Genomic DNA, 15,644 nt, shown 5'->3' with positions numbered 1-15,644 from the left:
CCCTTGAACCCCTCAGACAGCAGGCTGCTGCTGAGGCTGCAGGGAATGCCACAGGTGCCCACAGGGTATACTGGGAAGATGGACTCCTGTACTCTGAGTCAAGAGACCCCAAGCCTGGTGCAACCAGGAGGCTGGTCATCCCCTTGTCTCTGAGAGGTTTCCTTCTCACCTTGGCCCATGAGATTCCCCTTGCAGGTCATTTAGGTCAGACAAAGACTTGGGACAGGCTTGTCTCACACTTTCACTGGCCACATATGAATGAGAATACCAAGGAGTTTTGTCGCTCATGTGTCACTTGCCAAGCCAGTGGTAAGTCAGGTGGCACAACAAAGGCCCCCCTCATACCACTACCTGTGGTGGGGGTTCCCTTTGAAAGGGTGGGGATTGACATTGTTGGTCCAATGGAACCCCAGACAGCATCAGGACACAAGTTTATACTGGTGGTGGTGGACCATGCCACCAGGTATCCTGAGGCTATTCCCCTTAGGACCACTACAGCCCCTGTAGTGGCAAGAGCCCTAGTTGGAGTGTTCTCCAGAGTGGGTTTCCCTAAGGAGGTCGTTTCTGACAGAGGTACAAACTTCATGTCAGGATATCTGACTGCCATGTGGAAAGAGTGTGGTGTGAACTACAAGTTCACCACACCCTATCATCCACAATGCAATGGGCTTGTTGAGAGATTCAACAGGACCCTGAAAGGGATGATTCATGGACTACCTGAACCTCTTAGGAGAAGATGGGATGTTCTGATCCCCTGCCTCTTGTTTGCTTACAGAGAGGTCCCACAGAAGGGGGTTGGCTACAGCCCTTTTGAGCTTCTGTATGGGCATCCTGTAAGGGGACCCCTGTGTTTGGTGAAGGAAGGATGGGAGAGACCTCTCAAAAAGCCTGCAACCAACATAGTGGACTATGTACTTGGTCTCCGCTCCAGGATGGCTGAGTATATGGAAAAGGCATCTAAAAACCTTGAGGCCAGCCAGGAACTTCAAAAAGCTTGGCATGACCAAAAGGCTGTACTGACTGTGTACCAGCCAGGACAGAAGGTGTGGGTGCTGGAGCCAGTGGCCCCAGCAGCTCTGAAAGACAAATGGTCTGGGCCCCACACCATCATTGAGCAAAAGGGAGAGGTTACCTACTTGGTGGACCTTGGAACTCCCAGGAGCCCTCTCAGAGTGCTCCATGTTAACAGGCTCAAAGCATATGTTGACAGGAAGGACATGAGCTTGCTCATGGCCACAGATGAGGGACAGGAGGAAGAGAGTGACCCTCTCCCAGACCTGCTCACTCAGAATCCTGATGATGGGTCAGTTGATGGTGTTGTCTTTTGTGGCAGCCTCACTGAACATCAGCAACAGGATTGCAGGCAAGTTCTGCAATCCTTTCGACATATGTTCTCTCTGACACCCAGCCAAACTGATTGGTGTACCCATGATGTTGACACTGGAGACAGTCTGCCTGTCAAGAGTAAAATCTACAGACAGCCTGATCATGTTAGAGACTGCATAAAAACTGAAGTGCAGAAAATGTTGGAACTGGGAGTCATTGAGCCCTCAGATAGCCCTTGGGCTAGCCCAGTAGTTCTAGTGCCAAAGCCTCACACCCAGGGTGGTAAGAGAGAGATGAGGTTTTGCGTAGACTACAGAGGCCTCAATGCAGTCACTAAGACTGATGCCCACCCAATACCAAGAGCAGATGAGCTTATAGATAGATTGGCTTCTGCCAACTTCTTAAGCACATTTGATTTGACAGCTGGGTATTGGCAAATCAGGTTAGCTGAGGAAGCCAAACCTAAGACAGCATTTTCTACCCCTGGAGGGCATTATCAATTTGTGGTAATGCCCTTTGGACTGAAAAATGCACCTGCCACCTTCCAAAGGTTGGTGAATCAAGTCCTCACTGGGCTGGATGACTTCTGTGCAGCTTATCTTGACGATATTGCTGTCTTTAGCTCCACCTGGGAGGATCACCTGGTCCACCTGAGGAAAGTGTTAGAGGCCCTGCAAAAGGCAGGCCTCACTATCAAGGCCACCAAGTGCCAGATAGGGCAGTCACAGGTTGTATACCTGGGCCACCTTGTAGGTGGGGGCCAGGTTCAGCCACTGGAGAGTAAGATACAGGCCATCAAGGACTGGACTCCTCCAATCACCCAGACTCAGGTTCGAGCTTTCTTGGGCCTGACTGGGTACTATAGGAAGTTTGTCAGAAATTATGGGTCCATAGTGACCCCCCTTAATGACCTGACAAGCAAAAAGATGCCAAAGAAAGTTCAGTGGACAGCAAGCTGTCAGAAAGCATTCAATGACCTCAAGCAGGCCATGTGCACAGCACCTATCCTCAAGAGTCCAGATTACTCCAAGCCATTCATTGTCCAAACAGATGCTTCTGAGTTGGGTGTGGGGGCTGTTCTGTCTCAACTGAATTTTGATGGTAATGATCAGCCTATTGCTTTCATTAGTAGGAGGTTGACACCCAGAGAGAAAAATTGGTCAGCTATTGAGAGGGAGGCCTTTGCTGTGGTCTGGGCCCTGAAGAAGCTGAGGGCCTACTTGTTTGGCACTCACTTCACCATTCAGACAGACCATAAGCCCCTCTTGTGGCTAAATCAGATGAAGGGTGAAAACCCCAAACTGCTTAGGTGGTCCATTTCCCTACAGGGGATGGATTTTACAGTGGAGCATAGACCTGGGACTGATCACAGCAATGCTGATGGGCTCTCCAGGTATTTCCACTTAGAGCAAGAAGACTCACCTGGTCAAGGTTAGCTTATTGTCCCAAAGTTTGGGGGGGGGGGTCATGTAGGAGAGTAGGGTCTGCAATCCTATGATCACCCAGATTTTTTGCTTTTTGCTGCACTGGTTTACGACTTTCCCTGGCTGTGGGCCTGCTAATCAGACCCACAGCCTAGCTGTTCTCTCTATCCAAATTGTACTTAGGTACTGAATTGGCACTGGGCCCTCTCCAAGTCCCTGTACCCAGGGCTGAGGTGCACCCAGAAGTCTCCCAGGGGCTGAAGCATGTATTGTGCCACCCCTGGATTGACTAACTAAAACTGACACAACTGGCTGCACGACAGCTGGGGCAAGGTGGTGTACACACCCTTTGCTTTAGATGTAGTATACCTATATCTAACCCTAAAATGGACACACAGATCTCCTATCAGTCACTCCTATGGCAGGCCTTAACAATCCTGAAGGCAGAGTGCTTGGAATCGTGTGAGATGGTGCTCTAGCATGAGCTGAGCCTGTCTGCGGCTTTCGGGATCCATCCCTTAGCCGTTTCCATGATATCGCATACCATATACTCTTAAGTGCATTATAATCCTCGCGGTTATGTGCCAACTCTGGTATCGCTTTATCAAAACATGTCGAGTAAGGTGTCATACGAATTGGAATACTAACCCCTCGCCAATTCTGGCGACGGGGTTAGCATTCCACCCTTCTAGAGGGACACGACATGCCTGTAACCTATAACCCGGTTAAAAGTCAGACAGAGCCTTAGCATTCACAAAATGGATGCTGCCACCGAGACACAAGTCTGCCCTCCTGCTGCTGGGAGTCCTCCCAGAGCAGGAGATAAGGACAAAGGGTTTCCTGCCAGGGGCGGTGCCAGCACCGTCCCAGACAGGGTTTTGTGTATTGTAGGTAGGCAGGGCTTTAGAGGAAGGTGACTGCACGTGGCACCCCGGTGCTCACTGTGCATAGGCTGGCTGGAACCAGTTCCAGGGTCACTCCAGACCCTGTGCTGGGGAAAAGCCCGCCAAGGAAGTGGGTGTAACCACCCCCCTCCTAGTCCCACCCATAGGGCAGGACTTAGTCGCGTGCCAGCCCCTTTTTACAGGATAAAGGTAGAGACTGGCCCCCTTCCAAATCAGATCATCTTTGAATCCTGAAACTACTTTCTGCGAAAGGAACTCAAGACTTCTTCCTAAGATTTCTCCCTTGTGACTAAGGAGTAGTCACCCTGCGTCCGCAGGCACCATCTAAGAACACTGCGGTCTGCTGTAAGTCCTTCCTCCGGAATCCGACTGCCCAGCTCGACGAGAACCGGCTTCCCTGGCACCTCTGACCTCTACCCACCTCTACAGCCCAGCTGAGAACCGTGGGTGCGACGAGACCTCAAGGGACCGGCCATCTGCAAGACTGCACGACTTCTTTCCAGCAAGCCCGCCGAGTAATCTACTGGTGAGTGCTTTGGGGTCCGAGAAGCCCCGACTCTGAGCAGCTCCAGCTCCGAAGTGCAGCCCCCCAGCATCTCCACGATCTGCGTGGGGCCCTTCTGCTTTCCGCTGCTCACCGCGTTGTTTGGCTACTAGCCCGTTGGCTTGTGGCCTTCCTGACGACGCCCGACGACATTTCTGCTGCTGGTCTGGTTGCTCCAGACTGGCCCTTGCTCCCTTCCCGAAGAGGAGCACCCTGGACCCTCCTGGTCCACTCAAGACGCCATTTTGAGTCCACCGCGTGGGCTTGAATTAGCCAAGGCTTGTTGCCCAATCCTGGGTAACTTCGACGCCAACGACTTCATCCTTCGTGGGACAGCTCGCACCTCCATCCTGGTCGCCGACAACGCCTCCTGGTCCGAGAGACTGCAGAGCCCAGCAGCGCCCACTCACCTGACTGCGGTGACTTCGCCCGGTGCCATCCTGGTGCCCACTTAATCACTGGCTAGTGATTCAAGAACTTGGTCCCCTCTGCTTTCAGGTTTTCTTCTTCCTTGATCCAGGCTTGGATCCATCGAACTTTTCTTCACTGGTCGCCTGCCAGCAACTTCTTCCTTCCAGGCTCCTGGTCCGGCAACGAGATCCCCGACGTCTTTTCAGACCTATGCAGCTGCAGCCCCTGGGCTAGGTAACTTCGGCACTCCGGTGTCCCAGCATAGCCTCACTATCCAAGGGTCAGGATCCACTGTCATTTTCTCCCTACCAGGTCGGGTTCGCCCGTGAACACTAACTTTGTGAATTCTAGCTTCCATAGACTTTGTCCCGCATCCCGCGTGAGAGTGCACACTCTGCACCCGAGTCCCCTGGGCCTCCTAGTAGTAATCTAACGATTCCCTAGTCCAGTCCTAGCGATTCCAAAGCCTATTAGAACTGTTACTTACCTGCTAGTAATTCGCATTCCACTTTTAGCGTATATGGTTTTTCGTGCCCCTCGGGCATTTGTGTAACGTGCTAACTTAAAAGTATTTTCGTAAGAGTTTTGTTGTGTGCTTAGCACCCTGTCCTCATAAAGAGTACAGGGTTGTTGTGATTCTAATAAATACATTGTTTATTTTCATAACACTTGTGTGGTGTCCTTTCACTGGGTGTTCAAGGGGTAATGTGATGGTAAAACAGCTGGCTTAACACGCCCTCTAGAGTCTTAGCCTTAGACTGCTCGTATCCATGCTACTAGGATAGCTGGTCTATAAGGTTGACTTACAACCAATCATCAATAAGGGTTGTTTGGACTGATATATAGTGATCACTAGAATAGTGAGCACTGCACATCAGGCCAACTTCTCACAAGTACCGATTCTGGACATCTGCAGGGCAGCGACCTGGAAGTCGCCGCATACATTTACCAGGCACTACTGCCTGGATACGGAGCTGATGCAGGATGCAGCTGTGGGCCAGGCTGTACTTCGCCATCTATTCCAGTAAGATGAGCCTTCCTCCTTCCCACCGTCCTGCAATGGTATGCACATTTATTTACTTTCTTATTTGTATTGCTGATGGTTACTAGTCGCATGATATGTATTATCTCAGACTATTTGTTATGTTCCATCGCAAATGTGCATAATGTATTGCTTGCTATTCTGATTCAGGCATGTGAATCTATGAAAGACACCCATAATACTGGATAAGAAATGCGTTACTTACCTGTGACAGCAGTTATCCAGTATTGGTGTCTTTCATAGATTCACATGCAACCCTCCCGCCTCCCCAGGAAGGACTCATCTCACTCCATAACATACGTTACGTCTACCTAGCTTGGTGCGTACGAAAATCTGAGAGACTGAGGCTCCTGGCAGGAAGGTTCTAGAGGGAGGTGGTAGCTGATTGGCTACCTTCAGGATTTTGGTCCTTTTTACAAAAGGACATAGATAGGCTACTAAGGCAAAGCCTTTGGGCCTACTTTTCTCTATGTATGTCTATAGGACATTACTTTTCTATTACCGGGGCTCCCGTCTTGACGACGGGGAATGATTCAGGCATGTGAATCTATGAAAGACACCAATACTGGATAACTGCTGTTACAGGTAAGTAACGCATTTCTTCCCGGCCGCCCCCCACTTCCCATGCATGTCTTGTTTGACGAAATGTTACTCAATGACCTTGCTTTAAACAAGAATGCCCTTAAGACTTTCTAAACAGACTTATTCTGCCACCCTTATTCTGCTGCTAAGTGCTGTTAGTTTAACTCGCATGAAGTCGCATTACGTAAAGAGAAAGGCTATATCCAAGTGAATGCTTTACCCATCACGAACTGAAACTGCTGACCTGTTGCTCCGGCATGTACACAAGAGTGGCATACGCTACGCACTACGATCGCTGCATTGTATGCGGCCATATTGCTTGTGCTGTTCACTTCTGCTAGTACTCCGTACTGTCACCAAGCTAGCTCTCAGGGAGTCTCTCGTGTGCTTTAGCCTGCAGTTTATCGATGTAAACATCCCACGCATTCCGCTGGGGCGCCACCCCCTGCTGCACAGACCGTGTTCTTTACGTTACCGTTTTGACAGCCGCCCACTCAGCCAGAGTCCTAAAGTAGGGGCGGGAGTGGACCTCTGGGGTATATCTTCACAGTGCTTCAATGGTGCAAACCCTAGTTTCTCTTGTGCAGCAATGTGCCAGAAGCGCGTCCCTGCCTCATCTTCCCAGCGCACACACCTACTCACGCCACTGAGCATCAGCGATGGGTGGTAATACGACCCAAAGGTGAGCCGAGGAAATTGCCAGTGCCCACCACACCCAGCGATCGTAGTACGTAGATCGTAATGGCTTCTGGTAACACAAAGGCACCCGAGTGACTTACGACACACTTAATATGGCCAACAGCAAATACATGCAAACAATACATTCTGCAGGACCGCTGCTGCACACCGCAACACATGCATTGATGTCAAGAAATGGAAAAAACACTGGTAAATGTAAGCATAATTGTATAATAGCTTTACTGTCTTTTTGGATTTTTAAATTACCTTACAGTTGTGGCGTTGGCAAATCGATTTTGGTGAATCCTACCACTGCCTGCCACTGTTATCATAGCATACCGATCATTAAAAATGCTGACTCTCAAAGGCCCCGATCTTTAACATCGGGTGAAAGTACTTGTATATATAGTCATCTTGTGCTCTCGTTTTTCCTCATTACAGAAAACAAAAGAATGCTAGCTAATGGGACAGCAATTTACCATTTTTTACGGGTTTCCTATTCTAGTTTGCTTTTGTAGCTGAAGACTTAGATAGATATCTTGTACACTTTGATACGCAAGACCCACAGCACTCACAGTGATTACACCATTCTCAAGGTGCCTTCCACAGGTGAGTGCGATTTAAATAGGTGATAACACGCATCAATCCCTGTTTGTCTCCACATCCACTAGTTTGAACACATTTCCTCGGACCTTGCAATCGGACAGCCGTGTTGTGTTGACGTTAATATAGAACTCTGTGACTGCCTGTGCCTTGCATTAAATACATTAATTAATGCGATCAAAGGCATGCTTGTTGATATTAGATATGTTCAATATCCGACATGTGATACAGTTGTTATACAGAAAGGCGTTCTGCCTTGGAGCTGCTTACTTCTGAAAGCTAAAACGTCTTTATAAACACACACACACACACAACCACACACACAACCACACACACACAACCACACACACACAACCACACAACCACACACACACACAACCACACAACCACACAACCACACAACCACACACACACACAACCACACACACACACAACCACACACACACACACAACCACACACACACACAACCACACACACACAACCACACACAACCACACACACACACAACCACACACACACAACCACACACACACAACCACACACACACAACCACACACACACAACCACACACACACAACCACACACACACAACCACACACACACAACCACACAAACACAACCACACACACACAACCACACACACACACAACCACACACACAACCACACACACACACCACACACACACACACACAACCACACACACACACACAACCACACACACACACACACACACCACATACACAACCACACACACACAACCACAAGCACAACACACACAACCACACACGCAACCACACACGCAACCACACGCACAACCACGTGCACAGCCACACCCACAACCACACTCCCGACCACACTCCCGACCACACTCCCGACCACACTCCCGACCACACTCCCGACCACACTCCCGACCACACTCCCGACCACACAACCACACACACACACAACCACACACACACACAACCACACACACACACAACCACACACACACACAACCACACACACACACAACCACACACAACCACACACACACAACCACACACACACAACCACACACAACCAACCACACACAAGCACACACAAGCACACAACCACAAGCACACACACAAGCACACACACAACCACAAGCACAACACACACAACCACGTGCACAGCCACACGCACAACCACGTGCACAGCCACACGCACAGCTACACCCACAACCACACTCCCAACCACACTCCCAACCACACTCCCAACCACACTCCCGACCACACTCCCGACCACACTCCCGACCACACTCCCGACCACACTCCCGACCACACTCCCGACCACACTCCCGACCACACTCCCGACCACACTCCCGACCACACTCCCGACCACACTCCCGACCACACACACACACAACCACACACACAACCACACACACACAACCACACACACACAACCACACACACACAACCACACACACACAACCACACACACACAACCACACACAACCAACCACACACAACCAACCACACACACAACCACACACGCAACCACGTGCACAGCCACACGCACAGCTACACCCACACTCCCGACCACACTCCCGACCACACTCCCGACCACACTCCCGACCACACTCCCGACCACACTCCCGACCACACTCCCGACCACACTCCCGACCACACTCCCGACCACACTCCCGACCACACTCCCGACCACACTCCCGACCACACACACACACAACCACACACACACAACCACACACACACAACCACACACACACAACCACACACACACAACCACACACACACAACCACACACACACAACCACACACAACCACACACAAGCACACACAAGCACACACACACACACACACACACACAACCACAACCACAACACACACAACCACACACGCAACCACACGCACAACCACGTGCACAGCCACACGCACAGCTACACCCACACTCCCGACCACACTCCCGACCACACTCCCGACCACACTCCTGACCACACTCCCGACCACACTCCCGACCACACTCCCGACCACACTCCCGACCACACTCCCGACCACACTCCCGACCACACTCCCGACCACACTCCCGACCACACTCCCGACCACACACACAACCACACACACAACCACACACACAACCACAACCACACATACAAGCACAACCACACATACAAGCACAACCACACATACAACCACACACACACACCCACACCGTCAGTGCACAGTTTCACCAGGCACAGACACCATCAGTCGTCAGTGCACGCTTTCACCGGGCACAAACACCACCAGCTGTCAGTGCACACTTTCACCGGGCACAAACAACACCAGCCGTCCGTGCACGCTTCCACCAGCCGTCCGTGCACGCTTCCACCAGCCGTCCGTGCACGCTTCCACCAGCCGTCCGTGCACGCTTCCACCAGCCGTCCGTGCACGCTTCCACCAGCCGTCCGTGCACGCTTCCACCAGCCGTCCGTGCACGCTTCCACCAGCCGTCAGTGCACGCTTCCACCAGCCGTCAGTGCACGCTTCCACCAGCCGTCCGTGCACGCTTCCACCAGCCGTCCGTGCACGCTTCCACCAGCCGTCAGTGCACGCTTCCACCAGCCGTCAGTGCACGCTTTCACCAAGCACAGACACCACCACCAGCCATCAGTGCACGCTTACACCAGCCACACACACACACCACCAGCCATCAGTGCACGCTTTCACCAGCCACACACACACACCACCAGCCATCAGTGCACGCTTTCGCCGGGCACAAACACCACCAGCTGTCAGTGCACACTTTCACCAGGCACACACCACCAGCTGTCAGTGCACACTTTCACCAGACACACACCACCAGATGTCAGTGCACGCTTTCGCCGGGCACACACACACCACCAGCCATCAGTGCACGCTTTCACCAGGCACACACACACCACCAGCCGTCGGTGCTCGCTTTCACCAGGCACACACCACCAGCGTCAGTGCACGCTTTCACCAGGCTCACACACCACCAGCCGTCAGTGCACGCTTCCACCAGGCACACACACCACCAGCCGGCAGTGCACACTTCCACCACAGCACCACCACAGCACCACCACAGCACCACCACAGCACCACTCAGCACCACTACAGCATCACTCAGGGGCACCACAACATCACTATGCGCTACAACTGCATCACTGAACGCCACAGCATCGTTGGCCCCAAAACAACATCACTCAGCGCCACCACAGCATCAATCTGTGCAACCATTCAACAACAACTGGTTCAAATATGTTCTGTCAATGTTTCAAGCTTTATTACAAATGTCATAAAAAGATGTTAAATGTTTTCACTTCTGTTCTTGTTAAAACATTGTGATTTGTCAGATCAATACATGTAAGACAGGGGAAAACTAAACATGTACCTTTACTAATGCTATAGATGTAACATTTGCTAACTTTATAACTATTGGCATTTCTGATAACAAAATTAATACTTTTATATTTTGAAAAACAAACAAATTAAAAAATGTTTACATTTTACACACCAAAAGCTCAAACTTTTTTTATTGCGAGACCTATTGCATTGCAAATGCTTGTTTTCCTCCAGTTACAGTTTCCCTTATTCCTTAAATTGATTATCACAGTACTGTAGATTCTGATAGTCCCAGCAGGCTGGCAGACTCTGGATATCTTATCTCCTGTAATGTATGATGGATATAAGGCATGTGTTTAAAGTCACCCTAAATCTCTGGCTCATGTGACATGATCCAATAGTCCTATCAGCTTAAGGAAAATATTAGTGTGCCTCTCCTTACTGCACCCTGTCCATGTGCCTTTTCCGTTCAGCTTTCTGACTTCTATTGATCCATTGTTTAAAGTTCAAATAGGTCTGTGTAATAGGTTTGAAATTATTTATTCAAATGTTTATCAGAGCAATTAAGGCTATTTTACTTGAATGTTTTTTAAAGGTGCTGAATAGAAAGGATGTGGCAAAGTTAGGAATAGTGTGGTTTTTTTGTGTTTTTTTTTACAAATGCCAATTTACAGTGTTGTCTATTGATTAGGTAGTATCAGTGCAGGCAAATTTACCTATCAATTATTCTAGCAACATGACAAGTAAAAATTACTTTCACTTTTACAGAATACAAATTGTTGAACAGCAGCATTTTGTGTGTCGAGGGAGTTAGGAAATGTATCCAGGAAATCTAGCATGGTGGGAAATGAGATGAAAAACATTTGGACTCACAACTTGGTTTGAAGACATTCTAAATTTGTACACTCCTTATGTCACAATATGGAGCGGTAGGAGAAGGGTTCTGCACCAACACATTTCATAGAATACTTTTCGGAAGTACATATGAAAATGCAAATCTGACTTTCACAGAAGTGGTAGTGATTGCTTCAGTGATCTCCGCTGTCCAAACAACGTTAATTTAGGATTGTGTTGGATTGTGATATTTTGACTTACATGCAGTTGCTACCTTTGTTGTGGGCCTTCTGCTCCTGTGTTCATATCCAGAAGAGTACTAGGTTGTTTTTTTGTGTGCCCAAATATTGTGTTGGTCTCTGCTTCCCCATTAGGAAACTGCAGAATCTAAATCTTCTTCCCCTTTTCACTTTAACAGATCCAGAGCGTTGGACAACCATTCCCCTGCTGGTGAAAATCTACAAGTTGCTAGTCAATGAACTTTCAAATGCTATGGAAGCTAATGCAACACGACAGAGTGCAGCAGAGTGGAGCCAAGGTACTGCAATTGTTTTTATATTTAATATTTTTTTTATCACTATTAACTATGCTAAATACTGGAGCATTGCCAGTAGACACCTGCCCACCCTCTAATAGTATTATTGCATGCCTCGCCTTGACTTTTTTATGTTAACAAAAAAGAGGTAGTAGTGTTCCCTTATAAAGAGATGGAATCGCACATCTAGTGATCATTTGCAGTCAACAATTGACAGTGTGAGAACAAAGAGTTTTTATAAACAAGAACTTTTCTACTGTTATTGGGGTGCTATTCTGCTCTTTCTGGCACCCACTACCAAAAGAGTGCCATTGGTAACAACAAACAAGTTGTGTACACACATTTATAACAATTGGAAAGACATTTGCAGCACACCCTTATGTTTACAAGAACGGCCAATGTTGTGCACAAGAGGGATACGACGTGTCGTGGGACAGGAGTATACGGTGCTCCTCCTGTATTTCTGATTGGAACTTTGTCAAGGTTCTTATACCGCTATTGCCGATACCTAATGGAGCGCATCTCACACAGGTTTTGAGATAAATTCTATTGGATTTGAGCATCTGTGATTTGTTAGATGTTCCCCACCTATGTTAATGCAAGGTGGTGAAACAGTAGATCTCTTTTAAGGGGGTCCGGTATGAATGATTCCGTTGCTCTCTGAAATCAAATAGTCCATCTGAAGATGGAGTGTCTACATCCGTGACAAAGTCTATGGGAGGACGAAACACCTGTTGGCAGTTTTGTCTGGATTGTATATCAAAAGAGAAAAGTAAACAAATAACGTAATTTGTATATACTTATTGATGTGGACTCTGCTTTTTTAGTTAAATTTACTTGGTCACCAAATTCTTGTCCAAAGAAATGAGTACATGAAATATTGATTTCATTAATCTAAGGCCACTACATTGGCCGTTCTTGTAAACATAAGGGTGTGCTGCAAATGTCTTTCCAATTGTTATCAATTTGACTTTTTTATGCTTTCCCTTCACCAATGTCCTTCCTCTTGAAGTATTCGAACATATTTCTACTCAATGTACCATCATTGCAACTATCCTGCATAACCAGGAGAAAATTGCACCAACATCTCATGCTTGATTTAACATTCTAAATTTGCCTGCTCTTGTTCCTTTGCTAGAGAGCCACCGAGTTGTTCCCTGAAACAAAATATTTTACATTAAACACACATCAATTAGGATTCTAATGATTACATGAGGGTCCGGTAGTAGAAAGTCTCCCGGGTGATAATCTCAAAACATAGCCTGTAAATCCTAGTTACCCAAGAAGGCATAACCTCAGAATAATTTCTATAATCTAATAAATCATTTATCTAGATTTTGAGCATTAAAAGGCAATTATGCAAACGGATTTTCTCTGAATTCGCGTTAGTTGAAAATTGATTTTAAGTGACATGGCTGGAAACAAGAATTACTTTTTGCTAGTGCTCTGCTGTATTACTCCCTCCTAGTGTTCATCTTGTGACATCATACACCCATGAAGAATTGGTGCAGTAGCCTCCTAGAGCTCCCTGGTGAAGCTTTACAGGGACCACTAGCGCAACCAACATGATTTCTAGATTGCCACATAGTACTCTGTGGCAAACTAATTGAAGGAGAAAGGCTAGGATCTGCTGAGGGTCTTGGTCGACCTTTACCTTATATCAATAACTATTTTTCAAATTGCTTTCTGCTTTGCTTGCTGTCTAACTCCGCTGTTTGTCGCACAGCATCCTCTTAGGCTCTCCACCTTTAGACCTCCATGGTCTGCTTCTCTCCCACTTTAGCTGTGTGCATAGCGAATGAGTTGAGCTGGGTAAAATGCTGCCATTAATATTAATTTCCATTGCAGGATTATGGACATTTTACTATGCCAAAATTGTATCTTTTTAGAGGTACATATGTTTAAATAACTATAACTAGTAACATGGAAAGACTGATTTCTTTTGTTCCCATCTTTAAAGGTTCCGCTTCTTTTTTTGTTTCGGAAATTGGAAAAATCAAGCATATAATTTCAATATGTTAAGATACCTTTCTCCTGTGAATCAAATTCACCTCTTTGCAGTTGCATGTCAAATGTGTGCAATATTGCGAAGTCCAATTCATCCCTGAGGTTTTTTCATCACTCATTGCCCATGTCCTTGCATATTTTCATTTAAAGTAAGTCTTGTTTTGAGTGCAGCATTTTTCTTCTCCAGTAAATTTGTATCTATAGTCACAAGCACTGAATTGACCTGACCACACCGTGGACGCGGAGTGCTTTTTACAAAATTATACTATTGGAGAGTGGATTAATATGTAGTGCGATTGTGAGACCTCACCATGTAATGTCACAATCTTTATCAGGTTCAGTTAGGCTTCTTTAAGAAAACCTTTTTCTCTGTCCTTAAGAGCTATGGCACAGATCAGTGACTTTTATTTTGATTTTTTATTTTGTTTTATTTTTAAAGCGCCCGAATCGCCCCATCTGGGTATCTCCGCGCTAAGAGAGTCATAGTTAACCAAGGAGGCACATTTAGAACAGTGAAGTTTTCAACAGCTTTCTGAATGCCAGATAGTCCGTGCATTGACGCAAGTGTATGGGAAGTTCATTCCAGTAGCGTGGGGCCAGGTTTGCCACCTAAGCGGGTTTTTTTGAAACGCGGAACTTGGAGCAGTGCTTTAGCTCCCGAGTGAAGGGGTCTAGAAGGTACATAACTAACAAATTTGTCGTTTAGGTAGCTAGGGCCAAGGTTGTTTAACAACTGGTATGCCATGTAGCAGATCTTAAATTTGATCCTCTTTGCACTGGTAACTAGTGAAGTTTTTGAAGCAGCGGGAGTGATGCAGTTCTTGGAGGGCATTTGTCACCAGGCGTGCCACAGTGTTCTGGACAACCTGTAGTTTGCAACAAGTGTAAAACATTTAGAAGTAACAAAACAGTCCATAAGTAAGCAACACAACACAATAGAAATCGGACACTAATTGATAAAAATAGGCAATTTTTATCTTAAAATAAAAACCAAAACAAAAATCTATTGAGGGTTACTGGACATATGCATTTGTAACTCACTGTAGTTCGCTTTTAAAAAATGCAATAAAATGATGTAAACATTTTTAGCACACCGGCAACAACAGCTTCTTCTCTTTACTTCGACAGGTCAGGGGCCAGTCACATGGACCACTTGGGTCTAGAGAGACCCTTACCTGTCAGGGTCAAGCAGTCTCGGAGTCCTCAGTTTACTTTTCTCCTTTACTGCTGTCCAGTTAAGAAGTGGTCCTGATGCTGCAGATGCTAGACATGCTGGGGGTGCTAGAGATGCTGAAGAGATGTGATGAGTGTTTCTGGGGTCACCGTGGTATCCACAAGCATCAGGGTTCAACTGTGGATTCAGAAATTGATCTCCCACGTTGCAGCAGAATAGTACAGTTCGGGTCCAGTCACACCTGGTCTCCT

General features: G+C 47.5%; 1 protein-coding gene across 1 annotated transcript in view; it reads left to right on the top strand.

The window, feature by feature from the left end:
* The window catches only part of IPO9 (importin 9), a 514,800-nt gene that overhangs the window by 395,906 nt on the left and 103,250 nt on the right, over positions 1 to 15,644 (top strand). Inside the window, exon 22 of the mRNA XM_078644100.1 lies at positions 12,096 to 12,215. Within this exon, the coding sequence (XP_078500226.1) occupies positions 12,096 to 12,215 (120 nt within the window). The remainder of the gene's footprint in view (positions 1 to 12,095; positions 12,216 to 15,644) is intronic.

This window comes from Lissotriton helveticus, chromosome 5_1 (assembly GCF_964261635.1).
Source record: "Lissotriton helveticus chromosome 5_1, aLisHel1.1, whole genome shotgun sequence".
Taxonomy (NCBI): Eukaryota; Metazoa; Chordata; class Amphibia; order Caudata; family Salamandridae; genus Lissotriton; species Lissotriton helveticus.
This window is presented reverse-complemented; position numbering and strand designations above follow the sequence as displayed.